Here is a 24638-nt window from a genome sequence, read left to right as displayed (position 1 = left end):
CAGATAGACTTTTTAGGACTTGTTTGGCACGGCTTCGGCCAGCTCCGGCTCCGTCTAACAATCACCGTGCAGATCACTGTAGAACACTGTAGCTCGGAGCCGAATTTCTCTCTTCTGCTTTTTCCTCTCACTGTAGCTCAGGTACTGTTCACGGAGCCAGAGGAGCCAAAATTTCGGGCTTCACCGGTGAAGCTGCTGGCTGTGAGAGGGAGAGGGAAGGAGAGAGAAAACTGGCTCCGCTACAGTGAATGAACAGTAAATTTGCAGGCCGAAGCCGGAGCCGTGCAAAACAAGTTCTTACTCCATTTCTTCTCTTGTCGGATGGTTTGAGGAATGCTGGATGAATTTATGAGAGAAAAACACTGTTCTAGATAAAAAAAATAAAGCGAATCAAGCCGGATTTAAGGGCACGCGAACAGAGCCAAAGTGTCCAACGTTTGTTACTACTGAACTTTTTTGAGAAAATGTATCCCTGCATCCTCAGATATGCCTGAGTCTGTAAACGCTGGACAATAGACATGCAATCTGGCCTTTTAAAATTTTTAGACAGGGGCCTGTTCGCTTAAACTTATTAGCCAACTTATCAGTTAGAATCTACAGTATTTTTCTCTCACAATAAAATAGCTTCAGCCGGCTTATCAGCCGGTTTTAATACCAGCCGAACATGCCCGTTCCCAGCATGATGTGTTTGCATTCTGTACTACTCCCTCCATCCCTAAATAAGCGTCATTATGATATTTGTGCCGGTAAAACTTTCTTAAGTTAGACTAGGTTTGTAAAAAAATATTAACAATATTTGTATCTCTAAATAAGTTTGTTATGAAAATCGATTCAACGATCTATCTAACGATAGTAATTATGTACTGTAAGCATTAATATTTTTCTTGTATATATTTAGTCAAAGTTAGAAGAGTTTAGGAGCGAGAACGGCACTAATTTAGGGACAGGATAAGTCTCTAAGGTTGGGTTTCTCATACCGTTTGGTCTCTCTCAGCCTCTCAGGACCATCTTGCCTTGCAAAATTGAGAATCCTTCGTGCATTTCTAGGACCATGTACAAACGACGCGTGCACGACGCCTTTGCGTAGCGCGTGCACATGCTTCGGCTGGCCGGAAAAAAAAATCAAAATACTGTTTTAGCTGATTTATTATGAGAAAAAAATACTATTAGTGACCACGTGGGTGGAATGGCCAGCCCCAGCCAGCCAGCCCGAACACCCTCCTATGCCGACGAAGATGTGGATGTTGCTCGCTGTCAGCAAGGTAAAGGCGTCCTTCCTCTTCAAGCCCTCCGATATGAACGTACTAACTGCCGAACGCTTAACTGCCTAGTACTGTCATGGGATTCAGCTGCATCGGTGGCGAGTTCTCACGCATGATTGATTGATGATGCATGGATCTGGATGTGAATAAACTTTTTTCTCGGACTACGACAAAGTTAAGTGCCAATAAATTCAGGGAACGGAGTCAAGAGAACAAGTGGACAAATAAATACTCCTATTCTGAATTATACTTCGTAGTTTACTCTTATGGTCTGGATCCTTGGAAGGCATCTTTGGATCCTAGAATTGAGCTCGCCTCACCTCGTCAGACAAGAGGGTAAGACTAAACGGAGTAATTATGAGGATAAAAAAAGCGAGATATAGATATAGATAGATATAGACTGGACTCTTGCCATACTGCCAAGGCATCACACAATGTGCATGCATGTGTCCATTAACAAATAACAATAGCCAAAATCCTAAGAAAATGTTGGCACTTGCTAGAGAACCAAATCCATTACTGCTAGCCAAATCTAGCTCGTGTCCTATCGTTTGCCTCTGGCTGTTGTAACTTGTATTACCCCCTTCAAAAACGACGTTTAAAACCCAACATGAAATGATTGTTTATGTGAGCAATGTGGGTATTATATCTGTTCTCCGGTACAATCAAGTTTCAGTTTCCAGCAAAAAAGGGGGACTGTTTCTACTTTCTAGAGAACTATGTACTTGGCAAACTGAAACTGTACACAGATCGACCTATGTACCTACAAAGAACAAACGCAAAGGACCTTTTCTAAAGACAAATGATGGCATCACCACAAACTGATCGACCAGTATACATTTTCCCCTAATTTATTCCTTTGTATAATCTGTACTACCTCGATTGCCACCCTGTAACACACATATTATTCTTTCTTCGGCAATTCCCAAGTTGGACTACTCAAAAAGGGCAATCAAGAGTGATCGGAGTTGTTTATGTACGGAGTTGATGATGACTGAATCATACATCAAGTTAAAAGTTTATAAGTCTGAGCTGACGACCAAAGAATGATTCTTCTTCTATGTCCACGTCATTCTCTCACCCCTTCCCCATGAATCCCTGATTAACGAAGTGATCAGATCAAAGTGACCGGGTAACTTTATGCTTGGCTGATCTGAGATTTGGTACGGTGGACCGTGAATGTTATTAGGCAGGTCATCATGTGCTGAGGTCAATAACAAGGCGCGCGCTAATCTTTCACATGTCTCAGCAACCCGAGAAAGTTCTGTGAATCTCCATGTGCGCTTGCTTTTATCTCTGATTTCTCTTGTAGAAAATCAAAGGATGGTATATAGTAACTCAATTTATAGAAATGTGAATCCTACGTAGTTTCTTTGTTTTTCCTACTATCCAAAGAACCGCGTAAATGTTTGACAGGCCGTGTGATGCGTTTGACAGGTCAATAAAAGAAGTACTGGACCAAGAAAATCCAGTTCTTTCGAAACCGTCATCTACATTCTAGTATAGCTTCTAAAACGACATATCTTTTTTACAAACTCTGGTTTGGATTTTTTTATGGTACACCCTATATCTATGAGCACATCTGGAATACTCGATAGATACATTTCGAAATTGACAAAGTCAAAGGACGAACATGTTCGTGTATCACCTACCACTAGAAGAATAACATCGTTAAATTTTAGAATAATTTTAAAAATACTAGCATTCGTATTAAATCGTGAACTTAAATTCAGATGGACATGTTTTAAAAAAACTACCTAGCTAAGTCACGCTCGTGTTTACCGGTACATATGGGAACGTCATATACTGAATATATATATATATATATATATATATATATATATATATATATATATATATATATATATATATATATATATATATATATATATATATATATATAGAGAGAGAGAGAGAGAGAGAGAGAGAGAGAGTATATTCAGCAGCCAGCTATAAAATAAGTTATTCTGTAGCCACCTCTATTTATGATAATTTTATATACTAATTTACGATAATGTCAATACATATTTACGATAGTTGAGTTACTATAACACATGGGGATATTTACCATAACTTTATAGTAAACCACTTAGTAAGAAGTTACTATAATCTCGTAAATTAACATAGTAATTATCGTAACTCAAAGTGGCTACAGAATAAATTATTTTGTAGCCAACTATAGGATAATATATATATATATATATATATATATATATATATATATATATATATATATATATATATATATATATATATATATATATATATATATATATATATATATATATATATATATATATATTGGTGGTGGTGGACCGTCAACGTTAGAGAAGTCATGATGATCAATCAGAGGTCAATAACAATTCACTAGCTTTTCACTTGTTTGGGCAGACGTAGAAAAGTCTAGATGTCATGTGCTTTTTAGCTCTCATTGTTTTTCATATCAAGAAGATTACACCGAAGTACATCGTACACATGTTTTTTTAATGACGCTAATCAACCATGCCTGAGTACTACCAAGGCCTCTTGCCCTCAATGAATTACGAAAAAAAACGTATTGTAGTTACCTTCTGGCAAAAAGGTTACACCATTATTATATATGTATATATGCATGCTTGCATCATAAAATTAGTTTCAGTTAAGTATATTTATTTGTAGTTTAAATAACTGAATATACTATACACTAACGATGGATGTGTACATCTAACCTGAACGTAAAGCAGACAGCCTAGACCGCACAACAAAATAATACTGATACCGACAACCAACCTGCATTTATATATGTGATCGAGTCTAATTTTGGAGAAAGTGACAACGGCATTGAATATTTTTGTTACCAAGCACCGAATTGCATGCCGCTGCTTCCAGCGCAACCCGAAAATTAAGGAAACAGTCTGCATCAGCAGAAATATAATTGCAGGGCTTGCAGCAGTTTGCATAAGAGTCTGTCTACCAAACAACCATGTGTTTTATGCAGTTTCAACACATGAATTTTTTGCACCATAGAATTAAGATCCAACAGCCTCTATCCTCCTTCTACCTCCAGCCTTCTTCTATCTCCGGCCTTCTTCTACCTCCAGACAATCACAAATCACAAGATCACAGATCCACAGATCACAAGAAATAATTTTTTTCTATGCAAAGACAAAAGGACAAATCGGGCCGGGCCCCGAGCAATTTTTGCAGCCTCGCCTCGCTCGCTGGTATGCATGCATATGTCTCGCTCGCTGGTATGCATGCATATGTCTCGCTGGTATGCCTCGCTCGCTGGTATGCATGCATAGAAACAACAGTTTGACTGCATAGACTAAAGACAGTTAAAAAGAGAGAGGGAGAAATCCATGTGTTTTTTTTTTGCTAAAACACATGTGTGTTGTATAGCATTTCTGTTGCATAAAAGGGAAATTGATGTGGAACACACATTCTAGCCAGTCTCATGAGAGCGCGTATCAAAGTCTGCTTTCCTTCACATAATTAATTAGTCGGTCTGAAGATAATTTGCTACTATGTGTTACTAATATTATTGGCTACTAGGCCAAATTTATTGGCCCAGAATAAATTCAATTCCTTTTTAAGGAGAATTGGAGTTTGCTTCTTTTTCTTTGTATCCCACTTGATTCACCCTTGGAGATAGGGAGGAAGACTGGATGCAAATCAGGCAGAAAAATCCTTCTTGTGTTTCTATATATATATTTTTTAAGAAAATGGGATTGGGTTTGGAAAAGACAGGACTAGAAACGAAATCGGGTTATGTGAATATACGAATACGAAAAAAGACAAATACGGTGGAGTAACATAACATAAGAACATGTGATGGTTAGGCATATTTCCGCATAGATTGAAAACGAAATAAATACAGGTTCGTCCTAGATGAAAACGGGATCCCGCAAAAACAGACAGGAAGCCAAGGTATTGGTTGGTGACCAAGGGCATAGGCCCCGTGGTGCTTCAACAAGAACTAGGGGTTTCGCTTTGGCAACCGATAACACGGGATAAATTAAACCTTCGTCTCTCTCTGGGAGTTCTCTTTTGAGTTGATCTTTACCTTATGCATTTGTTTTTGCACTGTTCTTATATTGTGTGACCTTTTACCTTCCCAAGATCAGCATAGGCTAGTTGGCATGATCGGCTTAGGTTGTTTAAGGTACAACACATTAGAAAAATCTAAGGTGCACATTATCCTAGTTAATTTATAGTCTTTTTATTGTAGATCAAGTTAAGCATGGGTTTAAGTTTTTAAGTGACCCAATTCACCCCTCCCTCTTGGGCTCACGTATCCCTACAACAAGCCAACACTAATATTCACCAAGGCATCTATGTTGGTTGATAACACTTCGGTCATGTCACTGTCGGCTCATGTTTTGATCTGGCATTGATATTATAGTTATGTCTATTTCAATTTCACTGGCATGAATGACGACTTAGGAATGAGTGCTTTATTCATGTTTGTAATATCTTTTAAACACACAGGATTATAAGAATCCTCATTAGATCCCGAACTTCCAACCTTAAACCCTAGATCCTTGCTAGAGTTTGATTGCAGTTTAGCTCTACAATTTTACATATCTGATGTGAATGTTGCACAAGATAATAATTACAAGAATTTATTGAAGAAGCCAGATAAGTGTTGAAAAGATAAACTATACCGCAAAACCTGTTTTGAGGATGCGTGATCCTAAGACCACGACTCATTAATACATGTTTTTCTAATTCCTTGTCCTCTCTGCACTCATCCTGCTCTTTGCTCTAGCTTGATAAAAAGCTAGATCTACCATGCCTGATCTTTAGTACCCATTGTTCCCTGCTTTTTAAAAAAATATATTTTCTAGGTCCTTATTAGAAGTTCTCCATTATTTTTGAAGGAGTTGCCAAAAAAAACTTAGTCCAAGAGGTTTTTACGACAAATTTGGTAGAAGAAATTTTCCAGGAAATTTGTTTGAAGATAAAAGATCAAATTATCCATAGACTTATTTGAAGAAATTGAAGGAGTTCTACAGAAAACATGTCTTTGAAAAGTTCCCCTAGAAGCTCTAGTTGAAAAGTTTTCTTATTGGGAAGTTTTGATAAATTCACCTAAAAAGTTATAAAAAAGTGTTAGAAGTTTTCCCAAATAAAATGAAAATTTGGAGATGAAGGCCCTTTGGCAGTTTTTTTGTTGAGGCTTCTTCAATGGTTTAATTAAAAGCTTTATCAAATGAGCGCACACAAGAATGACTTTTGAAGCAAAATCAAGTTAAAACAGTGAAGATGAAACTGTTTTGGGGCAGAAGTCAAAACGGCCTTTTCTAGCTTCTTCATTTTTTTAATAAATTCAAGCTTTATAAAAAAAATAACCAAAGTTTTTGTTTTTTTGGCTTCCTGGCACTTGTACACCAACCCTATTAATTAAAGATAATTTAACAAAGACCGTACATTGGTCTCAATTTAGTATTTTTGATTCCCAACTCCTAAAGTTTAGTCCCTGTCACATCAAATGTTTGGACACTAATTTGGAGCATTAAATATAGACTAATTAAAAAATTAATTACATAGATTGAGATTAATTTGTGAGACGAATCTATTAAGCCTAATTAGCCCATGATTTAACAATGTGGTATTACAGTAAACATGTGCTAATGATGAATTAATTAGGTTTAATAGATTCGTCTCGTGAATTAGTCACAACTTCTATAATCAGTTTTATCCGAACACCCTACGTGACGATACCTCTTAAACTTGGATCCAAACACCCCTGAAGTACTCTAGCCGTGCCTCTCATGGCCACCTACACGACAGTCTGCCAAGTGCCGGCACAAAATATATAACCCCTACAAAATATCGACAAATTCAATGGAAACCACGATGAGATATTTTATTCCATTTTTTAATTGACCTTGGGAGAGAACGCGCTGTGGCAACAGGAGACTGTCAAAATTCCACGACCAGTGTCAGAGGGCAGTCTCCCTCTTCAACTCCCTCAGAACTTGCTGATACCGTACAACCGACCGGCGTCTTTTTTTTTTAAAAAAAAAAACCTCGAAACGAAGAGGGAAAAAAAGATACGGAGCGAGAAGGAGAGCGCAACGGAAAGCAACCCAAAACCTCTCCTTTTCCGCCAGTGCCCCCATTCCACACAGGACTCACGCGCTCTTCGATCGCTCGCCCCCCCCGTTTCTTCCTCCCCTCGCCTTCCTTCCTTTTCCTTCGATGTTCGATCCAGCGCTGTCTGTCGTCTTCGCCCGCCCCCAAAGCTCCGACCTTTTCCCCACTTTCCCTTGGCGTCTACGGCCTTGTCCGGTGTAGAAAACAACGGATTTCGTTGTGTTGCTTTGCTGCGGTTTTTGGCCGCTCCTGGGAGCTCAATCCCTGCTCCATCTCTTAAGAGCGCCCCTCCCCTCCCACTCGGCGGGCTTTGTTGTTCGCTTTGGATTCCGCGGCTTTGTTTCGGATTCTTGGTTAGGAAGGCTCGGCTCCTGGTTTGGGAAGGCCCCCCTTTCGAGGCGACGAATTTGGTGCGGGTTGATGGCGTCCTGCCAGGAGTCCGCGATGCATCGATGGGTTCTTGAATACGAGGTGAATCTTTGACCAGCCGAGTTTCCGAATTCCGAGCTCAAGTCCCACGGCTTCTTGATCCGCCGGGCACCATGGGCCTCTGCTACGGCAAGTCGGCGGCGGTCCAGGAGCCGGCGGTAGCGGAGGAGAACAACTTAGCCGACGGCGCGGCGGCGGGCCGCGGCGATGGGCCGCCGGCGTCGCCGGTGAAGGCGCCTCGGACGCCCAAGCAGGCCAAGTTCTCCTTCTACCTGCCGAGCCCGCTCCCGCCCTCCAGCTACAAGGGCTCGCCGGCCAACTCCAGCGTCGCGTCCACGCCGGCGCGCGGCGGGTTCAAGCGCCCGTTCCCGCCGCCGTCGCCCGCCAAGCACATCCGTGCGCTGCTGGCGCGGCGCCACGGCTCGGTCAAGCCCAACGAGGCGTCCATCCCCGAGGGTGGCGAGCCAGACCTGGGCCTGGACAAGAGCTTCGGCTACTCCAGGCACTTCGCCGCCAAGTACGACCTTGGCCGGGAGGTGGGGCGCGGCCACTTTGGCTTCACCTGCGCTGCCAAGTGCAAGAAGGGCGAGCTCAAGGGCGAGGACGTCGCTGTCAAGGTCATTCCTAAGGCCAAGGTGCGAGCATATCCTCTTTCGCCCCCCGTGGTGATTTCTTCTGTTTGGTCCCTCACTTGTGTTCAGTGTTCACTGCTTAGTTTTGTGCTTGACTGGATCCTCCCGTTTCCATGGCTTCTTGCATTCTTTTATAATAGATCAGCTCGAGTAATGCTATCCTGCACAGTTCTTCCTAAAATCTGATTCTTTGTAGATTCACATGAGTCCACCTTGTGCTCATTTGGTTATAGACTTTCAGTCGATATGCTTGTGACTTCTTCAAACCTTTTAGGTTCATATTGCGCTACTAGGAGAAAGATAGGAATCATATAATAGGTGTACACTGCTCTTCCAGGGTACTTCATTTGGGCACCCCATACTAAAATTATCAGATTGTTAGGCGTTAATCTGTTGCTTGACTGGGATTAAAATAGCACCCTATACTAAGAGTATGAATTTGATTTCTTGAGTTATTGGGACGGTTCCTGCCTTCCTGTTTGTTAGTTGGGACAGGGACAATGATGTGGCCAGCAAAGCTTGCTTGCTTATTCAAAAGCTCTGTAAGTGCCCGCCCCCCCCCCCCCCCCCCCCCCCCCCCCCCTCTGGTTGGATGTAGAGAGCTTGCTCAATAAATTGGTGTCATGTGATCATAATGGTACCTTTGGCTATCTGATTCTCCATTCCCACTTGGTGATATGATCTTCTTATTTTAAAAACAATCATCGGTTAGATTTCTGGAGTCATAGGTAGAAATGTGTATGGTGCTATGCAAGTCCAGTCTGGTCACTCTAATTTTCATTTCTGTTGAAATATTCACATTTGACCCATTGTAGGACCTTTCAGTTCTGTTGCTGGAAGTTTTTTTTAATAAATACTTCTGTAGAGATTTGAGGCTCTTATCCTCTATACATGCATTATCCATTTCAATTCATCATCATAGTAACCCTGCTCATGCAATTGGCACCTCCAATCAGGTAAGTCGATGGCGATTAGGGGCCATTTTAGTGGTATTAGTTTTACTAATTAGGTGCAGTAATGCTGATATGGTGATTATATGGTCAATGTTTAAGGTATTACTTGTATTAATTGCTGGATGAAGACAACACAAAACTAACAGAAGCATTAGATGCAGTTTATTGGATGGCCAGAATCAAATAAGTTGATATTAGTTAGTTTATTGAAGGCTGGATTGGTCAACAGTTGACAGATACTATTACTTTTCGATACATTTGTGTTATTCGTCAAGATCTCAGTAATATTGGTTTCCTGAATTTAATATAGGGAAGTAAAATCGCCAAATTTTAGGGTGTTGTTGGGTTCACCCTGCCTCCTTTTACTTTCTCCCCTAAATAGTAAATAATAATAATTGATATATATGTAAAAAAGGTGAACTGAAGAAGACAAAATATAACTACGGTAGTGCTATATTGTAGATTACTGATACTTTTGGTTCATTTTTCTCGATCGCTAGTTTCTAATTGGTAAGGCTTGCCACTAACACCCTTCCCCAGACCCCGCACAGAGCGGGAGCTCTCTGCATTGGGTACGCCCTTTTCTCGATCGCTAGTTTCTAATTGGTATTGCTAGCATGGAGCATCTTATATTCTTATTTTTTGTATACTTGTTTTGTGATTTTCCTTTATTGTGCTCTGATTGCATAGTTTTAACTAGGAAAATTGTTGGTTGTTTAATTAAGAATCGTTACTTGTGCTTGGAGGTCACTTGAATTTTCTGTTACCAGCAGTGTTTCAATAAACACAAGGTGCTAGGCAGGCGGTCGGACTCCGCCTAGCGCCTAGACGTGCGTAGGCGGTGCCTCGGCAGTGCTAGGTGTTTGTACTTTCTATGGACAGTGTGCTCCATGCTAAATGAAGGAAATTTTGCATACCATACCAAAAAGAATATGTTATCAACTTATCATGCATCCATGAGTAATATATCGTACTTCTTCTTTCTCCATCTCTAATTTGCCCATTTTCATGCATACAGTATACATCAAGCCCAAAACACGTCTACCTAGAAAAAAGTCTAGACAAAACACCCAGGTGCTAGGCATGGTAGTGCAGCACCGCCCAGCGCCTAGGCAAAGCCAGGAGTCAACTTTTTAAAACAAAGGCTACTAGTGTTCATACCTCTTGGGCAATATGATAAATATAACAACATAAAACATACTCGCATAGTTTTTGTTTGGACCTAATTGATTTGATATATTTTATGCATTGGTCTTGTAACTTTCAGGCACAATTAAGATGTGATCTAAGGAGAGCTTAGAAAGTGTCTGATATATTCAATAGCTTCCAACATAAACATAGACGCTCCTATATTTTTAGTATTCACCATAGTAACTTTTTCTATGTTTGACGCCCTTCTATGTGAAATATTCGTGATCATATGATTATATTGATCTTGTTATAGTAGCTGTATAGTATATATTGCTAGTAAAAAGTTGGATTTCAGTTTGCAGTTTCTTTGATACCTTCTTTAAAAATCCACTTAAAATCCTTAGTAAATGCTGTCATGATGTAGTCTCACCCAAGCAAACTACTTCTGGACAGATGACTACTGCTATTGCCATTGAAGATGTCAGAAGAGAAGTCAGAATATTGAGTTCTTTGACAGGCCACAGCAACCTAGTGCAGTTTTATGATGCTTTTGAGGATGAAGAAAATGTATATGTTGTTATGGAGTAAGTTCACAGTTGTTCCACTTTTTTTTTTTTTTTGCGAATTCCATTTATTAGTAACCCTATTGATTTACTGAAACTCCTAGAGTTTAATGCAGCATTATGTCAGCAAAATAGAATGGGCCATTCAACCTTTTGTCGTTATGCATTTTCAGAAAAGGCAATACATGATGTACTAATTTTGGTAGAGATTAGAATGGTTAAACTCTAGTCTCTTGTTGCTGATGAAATTTGGTCCTGGGCAAACTTGACTCGCAAGACACTTATTTTGGTTGGCCATGTCTTATCATTCTCTTCCTATTCTTCCTTTTTTTTAAAGAACATTATAATTGTCTAGATATGATTCAGGTATCTAGAAGTCAGCAAGTAGAACATGGAAACATATGGCACTCAGAATTTGAACGTTGCTAAATTCAGTCACCTTTCAAAATGCTCTATGTACTTTTGTCAAATCTAGAAAGGAAATAAGCATGGTGGATTTGGCTAACTCAAGTGTTGGAAAAGGCTAGTAATATACACATGATAACCTAATTAGATTGCTATCAATATTTCTAATCCCATGCACGTTTCTGCAAGTGAAATTAGCATATTTAAAGAAAAGTTGGCTCTCAGGATATGTGGTCATGAATTTAACTGTTAGTAGAGATGCTTTATTACCCTGGTCATGCAAAGCTTACATTCCAAGCATACCAACTGTGGAGAAGGAGAACAGAACTTCCCTTATGAGAAATGGCGTCTTAATGTTGATGGAACCTATATGATCCATATTTGATTAGATATTTTCATGGTGGTGAGACTGGATAAGAGTTGCTCAATAAGGTAGGATTGTTTTCTTGGAACAGAGACTGGGTTCGGTGATGTTTTTCCTTGTATTTGTCGTAACTCATAACAATGTTACTGCAAGTGCAGATTTGGCCTTGACTTTTGTTTCTGTAATATTTGTAAACTTTTCTTCCAAAGTAGTGTTGTCTCAACATAGCAGGTCCCAAGCCCTGGTAAAGGAGGAGGGTTGTGATAGGCGTGGCGAGCCAACGTTAAATCTAGCCATTCTAATGGAGATGAAACCCGAAAGAAAACCGTTGGGGCGTAACCCTCTTAGCGACGCACCATATCAAAACCCAGGTATGGTGTTAAATGAGCAAGGGCTGGGTCGTCACCCCTGTGACGCGCCGTGTCGCGATCTGGGCACGGTGTCAAGTGAGCAAGGATCGAGTCGTCGCATCCTTAGTGGCGCGCTATATCGGCGCCCGGGTGTAGTGAAAAATGAGCAAGGGTCTTCACATATGAGTCGACGGGTGCGAAGGGTAAGGAAGCTAGTCGAACCAACTAGGATCCGTTTAGGTAGTTGGAATGTAGGGTCGCTTACAGGTAAGTTAAGAGAATTAGTTGATACCGCGACTAAGAGGCGTGTAAATATATTATGCGTTCAAGAGACTAAATGGAAGGGTCAGAAGGCGAAGGAGGTGGACAATACAGGTTTTAAGCTTTGGTACACAGGGACAGTTGCGAATAGAAATGGAGTAGGAGTTTTCATTGATAAGAGCCTCAAGAATAGTGTGGTGGGAGTGAGAAGGCAAGGAGATAGGATTATCTTAGTCAAGCTTGTCATTGGTGATATGGTCTTGAACGTAATTAGTGCGTATGCCCCCCAAGTAGGCCTCGACGAGAGTGCTAAGAGACAGTTCTGGGAAGACTTAGATGGCCTGATTAGAGCTGTACCTAGTAGTGAAAAGCTTTTTATAGGAGGAGATCTTAATAGGCATGTAGGTACTACAAGCGCAGGTTTCGAGGCAGTTCATAGAGGTTTTGGGTATGGTAGTAGGAATCAGGAGGATGAGGAAGTTCTGGACTTCGCGGTAGCTTTTGACCTGATGATAGCCAACACTTTCTTTAGAAAGAGAGAATCTCATCCAGTGACCTTTAGTAGCGGACAACACTCTAGCCAGATTGACTTTGTCCTCACAAGAAGAAAGGACAAACGAGCATGTTTGGGTTGCAAGGTGATACCAGGGGAGTGTGTTGTTTCTCAACATAAGCTTTTGGTGGCAGACTTTCGTTTTCAGGCGCGTGTCCGTAGGGATAAACAAGCTAAGATTGAAAGAACAAAGTGGTGGAAACTAAAAGGAGAGACGTCAGAGGTATTCAGGGAAAGGGTTATCAAAGAGGGCTCTTGGAAGGAAGAAGAGGACATAAACAACATGTGGGAGAAGATGGCAACCAACATTCGGAAGGTGGCCTCAAAGGTGTGTGGAGTAACCAAAGGAAGTGGAGCCGAGGCTAAAGATACTTGGTGGTGGAATGAGGAAGTCCAAAGGGCTATTAAGGAGAAGAAAGAATGCTATAGATGCTTGTACCATGACAGGAGTGTGGACAACATAGAAAAGTACAAGGTGGCAAAGAAGACTGCAAAGCGAGCTGTAAGTGTGGCAAATGGTAGAGCGTATGAGGATCTTTACGAATATTTGAGTACGAAGGAAGGAGAGAAGGACATTTATATGATGGCTAGGGTTCGTGAGAGAAAGACAAGGGACTTCCACCAAGTTAAGTGCATTAAGGATGAAAGGGAGCATCTCTTGGTGAAGGAAGATGAGATCCGACATCGATGGTAAGAGTATTTTGACAAATTGTTCAATGATGAGAATACGGACACAACCTTTTAGTTGGATGACTCTTTTGATGACACTAATAGGCACTTTGTGCGGAGAATCCAAAAATCTAAGGTTAGAGAGGCGTTGAAAAGGATGAAAGGATGTTAGGCGATGGGACTGGATGGTATCCCAATCGAGGTGTGGAGATGCCTTGGGGACATAGCTATAGTATGGCTAACCAAGTTGTTTAACCATATTTTTCGATCGAACAAGATGCCTAACGAGTGGAGAAGTATATTGGTACCGATCTACAAGAATAAAGGGGATATTCAAAGTTGTACTAATTATCGGGGAATTAAGTTGATGAGCCATACTATGAAGCTATGGGAGAGAGTTATCGAGCATCGCTTGAGAGCACTAACGCGGGTCTCTATGAACCAATTTGGTTTCATGCCCGGAAGGTCAACCATGGAAGCCATTTTCTTAATAAGACAAGTTATGGAGCGGTATAGGGAGAAGAAGAAGGACCTACACATGGTTTTTATTGACTTGGAGAAGGCTTATGATAAAATACCAAGGAATGTTATGTGGTGGGCTTTGGACAAACATAAAGTCCCAACGAAGTACGTCGGGCTCATTAAGGACATGTACAACAATGTTGTGACTAGTGTTCGAACAAGTGATGGAGACACGGATGACTTCCCGATTAGGATAGAACTACATCAAGGGTCAGCTTTGAGCCCTTATCTGTTTGCCTTAGTGATGGATGAGGTCACAAGGGACATACAAGGGGACATCCCTTGGTGTATGCTTTTCGCGAATGATGTAGTGCTAGTTGATGAAAGTCGGACAGGAGTGAATCAGAAACTGGAGTTATGGCGGGAGACTTTGGAGTCCAAAGGTTTTAGACTCAGTAGAACTAAAACTGAGTATATGAGATGTGACTTCGGCACTACTACTCGGGAGAAGGAAGATATTAGTTTGGAAGGTCAAGTAGTGCCTAGGAAGGATACCTTTCGATATTTAGAATCAATGCTACAGAGAAACGGGGATATTGATGAAGATGTTAGCCATAGAATCAAAGCAGGGTGGATGAAGTGGCGCCAAGCATCTGGTGTCCTATGTGACAAAAGGGTACCACAGAAACTAAAAGGTAAGTTTTATAGGACGGCGATTAGACCTGCTATGTTGTATGGTGCAGAATGTTGGCCTACGAAAAGACGACATGTTCAACAGATAAGTGTTGCGGAAATGTGTATGTTGCGTTGGATTTGCGGTCATACAAGAAGGGATCGAGTTCGGAACGATGATATATGTGATAGATTAGGGGTAGCACCAATTGAAAAAAAGCTTGTCCAACACCGGTTGAGATGGTTTGGACATATCCAACGGAGACCTCCAGAGGCACCGGTGCGTAGTGGAATCCTAAGCTAGGATAGTAACGTGAAGAGAGGCAGAGGAAGACCAAAGTTGACTTGGGTAGAGGCAATAAAAGGAGACTTGAAAGGATAGAATATACCCGAAGACTTAGCCTTACATAGGAGTGCTTGGAAAACAACTATTCACGTGCCTGAACCTTGATTGCTTCTGCTGGGTTTCAACTTTAGCCTACCCCAACTTGTTTGGGACTTAAAGGCTTTGTTGTTGTTGTTGTTGTTGTGTTTTCTTCCAAAGTAGGTTACCAAGGCTAGCGCATTTTGATATACAAATATGATGCACACCTCTAGAAAAGGTTTGCGATACCTGAATATCTTTCATTTGTTTGATCACATTTAACTCACTAGTATATTTTATTGATCCAGGTTATGCAAAGGAGGTGAGCTGCTGGACAAGATTTTGGCTAGGTACTTACATGACATTTCATTTCTAAGACTGAAGTCATTGACTCCACAGGAATACTGATTATACCTGCATACTGTTTTGCAGAGGTGGAAAATATCCTGAGGAAGATGCTAAGGTTGTTATTCACCAAATTCTGAGTGTTGCTTCATTTTGCCATCTTCAGGGTGTTGTTCATCGAGATCTGAAACCAGAGGTAAGGTTTGTCGAACAATTCACAACTACTGTTTAGTACCATGATTCTATGAAGCTTGCGGTTGTTGGTGGAACTGTGTGTGCTGCTGCATACCTCCTTTTAACATGCCCTTGTCTCTGTTGTTTCTGTGGATTCTTAGCCTATGTTTTAGGTTGAGGTCGTGTTTTTGTCTCCCAAAGGCGTGAATGTAACCAATCTTGTGGGTGTGTGGGTTCTTATACCCTTATTTCTTCTCTAATATAATGATGCACAGCCCTCTTTCGTATTCAAGAATTTTTTTTGGCTACTTCTATTGTTTGAAGAGGTGCTGTGACAACCTTGATATTTTATGCTGATGCTAATGCTGGTCTGCCTTTTACTCCCATTTCTCAGAATTTTCTTTTCATGTCAAAGGATGAGAATTCTGCCTTGAAAGTCATAGACTTTGGTTTGTCTGACTTTGTTAAACCAGGTTAGTCTTACAGAATTTTCTTTTGATCATTGCTTATTATTGTTTTCCATTAAAATACATGTGCTATTCTATTATGCAGATGAAAGACTTAATGACATTGTTGGAAGTGCATATTATGTTGCTCCTGAAGTTCTCCATCGATCTTACGGTACTGAGGCAGATATGTGGAGCATTGGAGTAATTGCATATATTTTGCTTTGTGGAAGCCGCCCTTTCTGGGCACGAACCGAGTCAGGAATTTTTCGAGCTGTCCTAAAAGCTGAGCCTAGCTTTGATGAAATCCCATGGCCTACCATTTCTGCTGAAGCGAAAGACTTTGTAAGAAGGCTACTCAATAAGGATTACCGTAAGCGGATGACTGCTGCACAAGCCCTCTGTAAGTAACATTCTTGTCTTGAACTTGGTTTACCCAGTTACTCAGCTTGCAGATAAGGTGACCCCTTCTTTCTTATACATTGAAAATTACAGGCCATCCATGGATCCGTGGCACACAGGAAGTTAACACTAATCTAGACATGATAATCTACAGGCTTGTGAGGGCTTACATAAGTTCATCTTCTCTAAGGAGGTCTGCTTTGAGGGTAATACTTTTGTGGGTTGCTTGTACTGTTTTGCAAGGAATTACCATCTTCCGTGTTGTTTAGTAACTGTTTTGTGGGTTGGATGATTAATAACTGAAGCCTCCATTTTCCAGCGTAATTGATGCTAAAAATATAAAATAGTCTTCATTTTTCGAAGTGTATTTTATTGGTAATGTTTCATCTGCATCACCTAACAAATGGTTGCTTTGTTTTTGATTCATGTGATTCTGTCATGCATTTTCCTCGTATAAATATATGCAGTATATACTGCTCTGTAAATAAAAACACTGAATGCCTGTGGACATAATTGTATTCCATGCTTTCTATTTAGCTTAATGCATCATCATGAATTCAAATTGAAGGGTACATCTGGTAAACTCCTTTGTTAATAGCCTGCTGACCATTATGCCCTCAGCCTGGGGTACTTGTAGCTGTTGCAACTCTGTTCTTCTAATAAAACTAGACCAACCTAGCAGGAACTAGGTGTCATTTTATTAAGAAGAAAATAGGCACCCAAATTCACCTCAGTCTAGGTATACATCCACACCCTTGACCAACTGAGCTAGCTCAGCTTTCTCAACTCTGTAGACCCTGTGCATATCTGTTATCACAAGTGTAACTATTCAGTATGCTCCTTGCTTTCCTTTCACCTTAAAAATTATAATCAATGATCATAGATACATCCTGTGGGTGTTGTACTTTTTCCATTCTACTGACCCTTATTTCCTGGGACTGCATTTTTGTTGGGATGCCATTGTTTTCTTGATGTTATTGTGAACAAAGGACACTTCAAGAAACTGTTACACGGGACTTGCTAATTAGCTCTTCAAGTTTTTCAGGCTCTTGCAAAGACACTGACGACAGATCAACTCTTCTACCTAAGAGAGCAGTTTACATTGTTAGGTCCAAACAAGAGTGGCCATATATCCTTGCAAAATATGAAGGCGGTTAGTATTTTGCTTTATTCAGTTATTAAAATTAATTCGTAACATGCACTTGCTGAATTTTCATGGAACTTCTAGGCCTTGATGAAAAATTCCTCGTGTGATTCTAGGATTCTTGACTTCGTTAACTCAGTAAGCCTTCTTTGTCCTCTTATGTTCTTTTGATATTTCGGTGCATGACATCGTACTAATTCTATCCATTGCGCTAGATATGCAATATCCAATATGGAAAGTTTGATTTTGAAGAGTTCTCTGCTGCGGCCATTAGTGTATATCAAATGGAAGGCCTGGAGACATGGGAACAACATGCTCAACAAGCATATGAATTGTTTGACAAGGAGGGCAACCGACCAATTGTGATTGAAGAACTTGCATCGGTATAGTTTGATCTCAAAACAAAGTTTCTGCTTAGGAAACGGACTGTGACTTATGATGTTCATCTTTCAGGAACTTGGACTTGGCCCTTCGGTTCCACTTCATGTTGTTCTCAAAGATTGGATCAGGCATTCAGATGGAAACCTCAGTTTCCTCGGGTTCATAAAACTATTGCATGGAGTTTCTTCACGCACAATCCCTAAAGTCTAAGAAAACCATTTGCATCGACCATTCCCTAATCTCTGGCCAGTGCATGCCTTGGCTGGTTGTAGAAGTTGCATGAAACCAGTACAAAGATTAACAGATCATCTTAGCGTAAGAGGTAAAATACTCAGTAGGTGTATATTTGTCCTGCCTTCCGCAACATGGATCGACATTGCCCTCAAGATGTTCAGAGGAATGTACAGATTTGGTTTGGGAAGAATGGAAAGGCTAAAGGATTTGAGGCTTTTTTTTTGTTCCAGTAATGCAGGTATTGCCTTCATCTGTGCTGTGCACCTGTGCCACTTGATGCCCCAGTTACATATACTATTGTTGTTTTTATTTATAATTCTATAATGAGAGTTAATGTACAGCTTTGTAACTTTGGAATCCTTACCACAAGAAGGATTAGGCGGCCTCTAATGTATAATTATGGGGCTCTGGGAGGTGATCTCAGGAAAAGGCGAAAAGCTAAGGTCTGTTGGTGTTGATCTCTAGCGATCCTTAAAATTATCTCCCACTTGAAGCTGGAACATCTCAGGAAACAGATTTCCTGAACAGAAATCCAGCTGTCTGCTGTGACAGGGATTGATCCCTCGCTATGCCGTTTTTTTCCCTGGGCGAATGGGCGCGTCGTTTTTTTCCTGGGCGAACGGGCCAGCAGCCCGCAGAGGGGTGTGTCGTTTTTTTTTCCTGGGCGAACGGGCCAGCAGCCGTGCAGGCTGAAAATTGAGCCGGTTGTTTTGGATGGGCTGCCAAAATTGAATGGGCCGGACGAAAAACAGGGTGTTGAGAAATTTTCTCATTTTAATATTATGTATGTACAGAAAAAAAACATGTATTTTCTTGGTGGCTTAGATATTAAATTTATTCTTATTTCAAAAGATCTTAAATTTTCCATGTGATATATGATGGAGATAAAATTTATATTAAAATTCTAAAGCTCAGCGGAATTTATAATGTTGTAGTTTTGTCAACTTTTAGTTTAAAACCATTGTTATTCCGAAATTGCCTGGTATAGTCCTCATAAGATACTAAGTTTGAGGTCCGTTTGACTACGTTGGAAAATTGTAGTCATCAAGAGAAAAGGGGTCTAAACTGTTCATGGTGCCTGTATTTGTAGAGATTTTATAAATTCAAAATTATTATGGTTGTGTTGTCAAAATGACTTAAAAGTGTTAATGATCTTTCTTTATTTGTTGAAGTAGGAGCCAACCTCGGATAAATTTTGGAGCCTTGTAATCCGCACCTAGCTCGCCTAACAATGCTAACAAGTAGTCGGTCTGTTCGCTGGTTGGTTTCTAGACTGATAAGTCCGGCTGGTGCTGGTTTGTTGTGAGAGAAAAATACTGTTGGCTGGCTGATAAGCCCTGGCTGAAACCAACAAGCGAACAGGCTAAGTAACATGTAGGATCTCTCATTCCATTAGGACAAAACATCAAACACCTACCGTGCAACAACTGCTCAAGAGAACATCACAGAAAAGAGGCATGGATAGTTCGTTTTGATGGAGGAGGGCTCTGATAAGTGCCATGCCTATGGTGCCTTAACAATGTACCGATGCCACCTTGCTTGATTGGGCTCTAGTATACAGATGCACACTATAATGCCAATGATGCCATTCCTCCCCATCGGCCTATTCGCTGATTGGTTTCTAGGCTAGTTTGGGCTGGCTAGTGCTGATTCGTTGTGAGAGAAAAACATTGTTGATTGGCTAATTTGGACTGGCTGAAACAAACAAGCGACTGGTTTGGGCTGGTTTGGGCGGCGGCGTGAAATATAGAGCTCTGACATGGAGCAACTTAGGAGAGGTGGCAGGGAAGGGGTCATGAGCTTCGTAGGTAGTAGATGGATAAGTCATGATAGGATCCAATTCATCACTAATAGGACAAAGCTAGTATTGACGTGTACGTTCCATGTGCATGTGGGGGCATCGATACCAATAAGGGCAATATAACCATTTTATAGTGTTTCTCTCTCCTCTCCCTCTCTTTGTGAGAAACCAAACTGAATATTATTTGTAGTCACAAACATGATTTTTTATCATGTTCTCTAGTTAAGACCGCAAAGTAGGTGTCTTACAGAAAAATTTGCCAATGAAAATCCTTTCATCCCTATGATCCTTGTGTTCCTACGTACAATATGTAAAATTGTTCATGAATTTTAACCATATGTAAGGTGGATTAGATCAAATGGTCAAGGATTCATTTCTTATATTAAATGTAGCAAGAAACATGGAAGGCATATGATTTCCATATATGGTTTTGAGATCTATCCAAACCATGCATTGCAACACACATGAGCATTTGATATATATCCCAATTTGAAAATGGAGCAATATCATATCACAAGTACATGGCTTGTTGCGTGAAAACAACATATTAACATATAAGATAAACCATGTTTTAGAGACTAGGACCAATGGTAAAATATCTTGGATGTATCTTGACAACATGTCTCTAATATATGTTGGTGACACACATCCAACATAAATAATAGAAACTACATGAGCTACATATTATCAATGACCAATGCATCACATATGATTGATCATTATTATTCTTAGTACATATTTAGTTGCATCTGTCACCCATCAAGTTGATCAGTGGCACAAATCACCGAGGTACCAATGGCATGGATGCCATTAGCCAAGGAGTCATTGACATTAACCCCACCAGTAAGCCCGTGGATGGAATTCAGAGACATGGAAGAAATGGATGTAGCAGTCTTCTCATCAAGCTAGTATCTTGAAGCCAGATCCATGAATGTAGGTGGATATGGCCTTGTTGGCAGTTGTTCTTGCAACACCTTCTTGATCTTTTCCTTGATAACATCTTGTATTGTTTGAAGCTTCTTATGAAATTCCTGTAGCTCATCAAGCGTGGATGGATAGGCATTGGCAGTCAGCAAATGCATCATATGTGAATCCATATAACACTCAATCATCTCCTTCAACCTCTCCTTTCTCTCCTTCTCAACCTCAATCGATTGTCCTAACTCTGAACACTCTAAACTCATTTGGTGCTTAATGTTTGTCTCCTCATTACTAGTATCACAACTCTCATCACTTGTAGCAGGCCTGATCAAAGTGAGAAAGCAATCTATCACAACCCTAAAGGAGGGACTACCAGTAGGGGAGAAGGCAACAATAGCAACCATCGCACCACATATAATGGATAGATCGCTAGCCTTATTGAACAAGCTCTGGTGGCGCTTCGAGAAGCATACTTGACGTGCCTCCTTAGACTCGATTCGCTTCATCTTGATCTTTTTCCTACCCATGGATGGCTTACCCTTCACCATGCCTTGGTTTGACAAAGTTTAACCTTGGAGCAGTATGTAGATGGAGTATACAATCGATGGAACAATGCAAGCGATTATATAGAGGTGAAAGGTCCTAATGGCTAGAGGGGGGGTGAATAGCCTAATAAAAATTTCTACAACAACACTTAACAAAAGGTTAGACAATTATGAGGCGAAGCAAGTGTTGCGCTAGCCTACTCAAAATGCAAGCCACCTACCACAATTCTAGTTTAAATAGTGTCAATTCACACAAGAGGTATGACACTACCCTATGTTAGTGTGCTATCAAAGGCTAACTAAAGAGCCACACCAACCAAGCAAGCAAGCTCTCACAACTAGTTACACTAAAGAGCTTATCAACTAGTTTGCGATAATGTAAAGAGAGCGATTAAGATAGTTATACCGCCGTGTAGAGGAGTGAACCAATCAATCACAAAGATGAATAACTATAAAGACCAATCACCTCAGAATCAAAGGATGAACACAATGATTTTTACCGAGGTTCACTTGCTTGCCGGCAAGCTACTCATCGTTGTGGCGATTCACTCACTTGGAGGTTCACGCGCTAATTGGCTTCACATGCCAAACCCTCAATAGGGTGCCGCACAACCAACACAAGATGAGGATCACACAAGCCACGAGCAATTCACTAGAGTATCTTTTGGCGCTCCACCGAGGAAAGGTCAAGAACCTCTCACAATCACCATGATCGGAGCCGGAGACAATCACCACCCTCTGCTCAACGATCCTTGCTGCTCTAAGCCATCTAGGTGGTGGCAACCACCAAGAGTAACAAGCGAAATCCATAGCGAAACACGAACACCAAGTGCCTCTAGATGCAAACACTCAAGCAATGCACTTGGATCACTCCCAATCTCACTATGATGATGAATCAATGATGGAGATGAGTGGGAGAACTTTGGCTAGGCTCACAAGGTTGCTATGCTAATGAAAATGGCCAAAGATGTGAGCCATAGCCGGCCATGGGGCTTAAATAAAAGCCCCCACGAAATAGAGCCGTTGTACTCCTTCACTGGGCACACTGCGCTATGACCGGACGCTCCGGTCCAACTGACCAGACCCTAGACTCAGCGTCTGGTCCACTGATGGATGCCACGTATCACCAGCTTCAAATGTTGTTCGTCAGTTTTCAACGGCTATGAAGCTGACCAGACGCACGGCAAAACTGACTAGACGCTGGAGCCTCAGCGTCCGGTCGAGTACAGTAAGGGTCAAAAACTAATTTTCCTCGACCGGACGCGTCCGGTCCACCTCGACCGGACACAGCCCAGCGTCCGGTGGTAAACCCTAGCCTCTGTACCGCCAGTCAACTCGACCAGACGTAGGCAGTCAGCATCCGGTGCTTTTAGATCTAGCGTCCGGTCACTTGACCGACGCTGGCATCTCCTCTGTTTTTACTTCTAACTTCTTCACCCTTGCTCCAATGTGCCAACCACCAAGTGTATCACCTTTTGCACATGTGTTAGCATATTTTCACAAATATTATCAAGGGTGTTAGCATTCCACTAGATCCTAAATGCATATGCAATGAGTTAGAGCATCTAGTGGCACTTTGATAACCGCATTCCGATACGAGTTTCACCCCTCTTAATAGTACGGCTATCAAACCTAAATGTGATCACACTCTCTAAGTGTCTTGATCACCAAAACAAAATAGCTCCTAGAAATAATACCTTTGCCTTGAGCTTTTTGTTCTTCTCTTTCTTCTTTTCAAGTTTAAGCCCTTGATCATCGCCATGCCATCACCATTGTCATGCTATGATCTTCATTAGCTTCTCCACTTAAAGTGTGCTACCTATCTCATAATCACTTGATAAACTAGGTTAGCACTTAGGGTTTTATCAATTCACCAAAACCAAACTAGAGCTTTCAAGAGGCACGCACAATGAGATAAAACAAGAAACTTATAGTTTGCATAGATGTGAATGCACACATGCCATTCTATTGTTGCGTTTTCACTAGATGTTGTGTTAACATATTTGGATTGCAATCATGAGGATTTCCCATTTCATACATGAACACGGATTTAGTCAAATATTAGCATTATCATTATTTTGATCTTAGTCGATGCCTAGCTGGCTCTAGATGCCATTCCATGCATGGTCCCAACTCGCAACTGTCACCTAGCATGCCTACCCAAAATCAACCCCCAATTTACCTTGGTAATCTCTTGACACCTAAGATGTATGTATTGAGAAAATGTTGTTCCAAAGTGACCATGATTTGAATTTGGAAATATGAATATACAATGGTAGAACACTTAAAGTGGGAATAAAACCACATTTGGGCCCACACAAAAAGCCATTTAGAATATTTTTAGAAGATTGGGAAAATGTTATTAATCATATTGAAAGGATCAAGATGTGTAGGGGGATGAATAAGCATTCCTAAAGAATTCAAGAACAAACTTGCAATGGATTAGTTAAAAGCGAATTGTCGGAAAATTTGTAGATTATCCATACTTTTGCAGATTATCTGCAGATTGCTAAAACAATGTGGATTTTCTATAAAATGCCAAAAAAGCACAAGAAATTTGAATGCAAACTACTCCCTCTCTCCCTGAATAATCAATTACCAGAGTTATCTTAAGTCAAAAAATTTAAGTTTGACCGACTTTATAAAAAAAGAGTGTCAAAATTTATGACACCAAATTAGTACCATTAGATACACCATAAACTATATTCTCAAAATGTTCTCATTTGGTGTCACAAATATTTGTACATTTTTCTATAAATTCAGTCAAACATAAAAAAGTTTACCTTAAGGCACCTCTAAGAATTGATTTATTTAAGGACTGAGGGAGTGCACCTAATGATCTCTACATCAAACTAAACATGGAGATATGCTTCTTGATATTCTAATTAGGACATTCACAAAGCAACTGCACTCACAAGCACATACAACAAAGTAGATCAAGCAAAAATACATAGTTGGACGTAGGAACTCAAAGCACAATCAAACAAAGTGAATACCGATGATTTGTTTCCTAAAGTTACTCTCCTTCTAAGAAGGATCTATGTCTCTATTAAGGAAGCTCAAAGAGACCCAAGGGATAAACTTAAGCCATGTT

At 40.7% G+C, this 24638-nt stretch overlaps 1 protein-coding gene across 1 annotated transcript; it reads left to right on the top strand.

Moving 5' to 3' along the window:
- The first annotated feature begins 7382 nt into the window (after window positions 1-7382).
- Window positions 7383-18525, top strand: LOC136544573 (calcium/calmodulin-dependent serine/threonine-protein kinase 1-like). Its single transcript, XM_066536688.1, has 11 exons — window positions 7383-8407; window positions 10942-11072; window positions 15460-15501; window positions 15584-15692; window positions 16065-16143; window positions 16223-16519; window positions 16612-16724; window positions 17564-17671; window positions 17747-17800; window positions 17878-18045; window positions 18116-18525. The coding sequence occupies exons 1-11, from the start codon at window positions 7886-7888 to the stop codon at window positions 18251-18253; spliced, it is 1761 nt and encodes a 586-aa protein (XP_066392785.1). The 5' UTR covers window positions 7383-7885; the 3' UTR covers window positions 18254-18525.
- The last annotated feature ends 6113 nt before the right edge of the window (window positions 18526-24638 follow it).

Source organism: Miscanthus floridulus, chromosome 1 (assembly GCF_019320115.1).
Source record: "Miscanthus floridulus cultivar M001 chromosome 1, ASM1932011v1, whole genome shotgun sequence".
NCBI lineage: Eukaryota > Viridiplantae > Streptophyta > Magnoliopsida > Poales > Poaceae > Miscanthus > Miscanthus floridulus.
The sequence above is the reverse complement of the archived record's forward strand: the minus strand, read 5'-3'. Positions and strand labels throughout refer to the sequence as shown.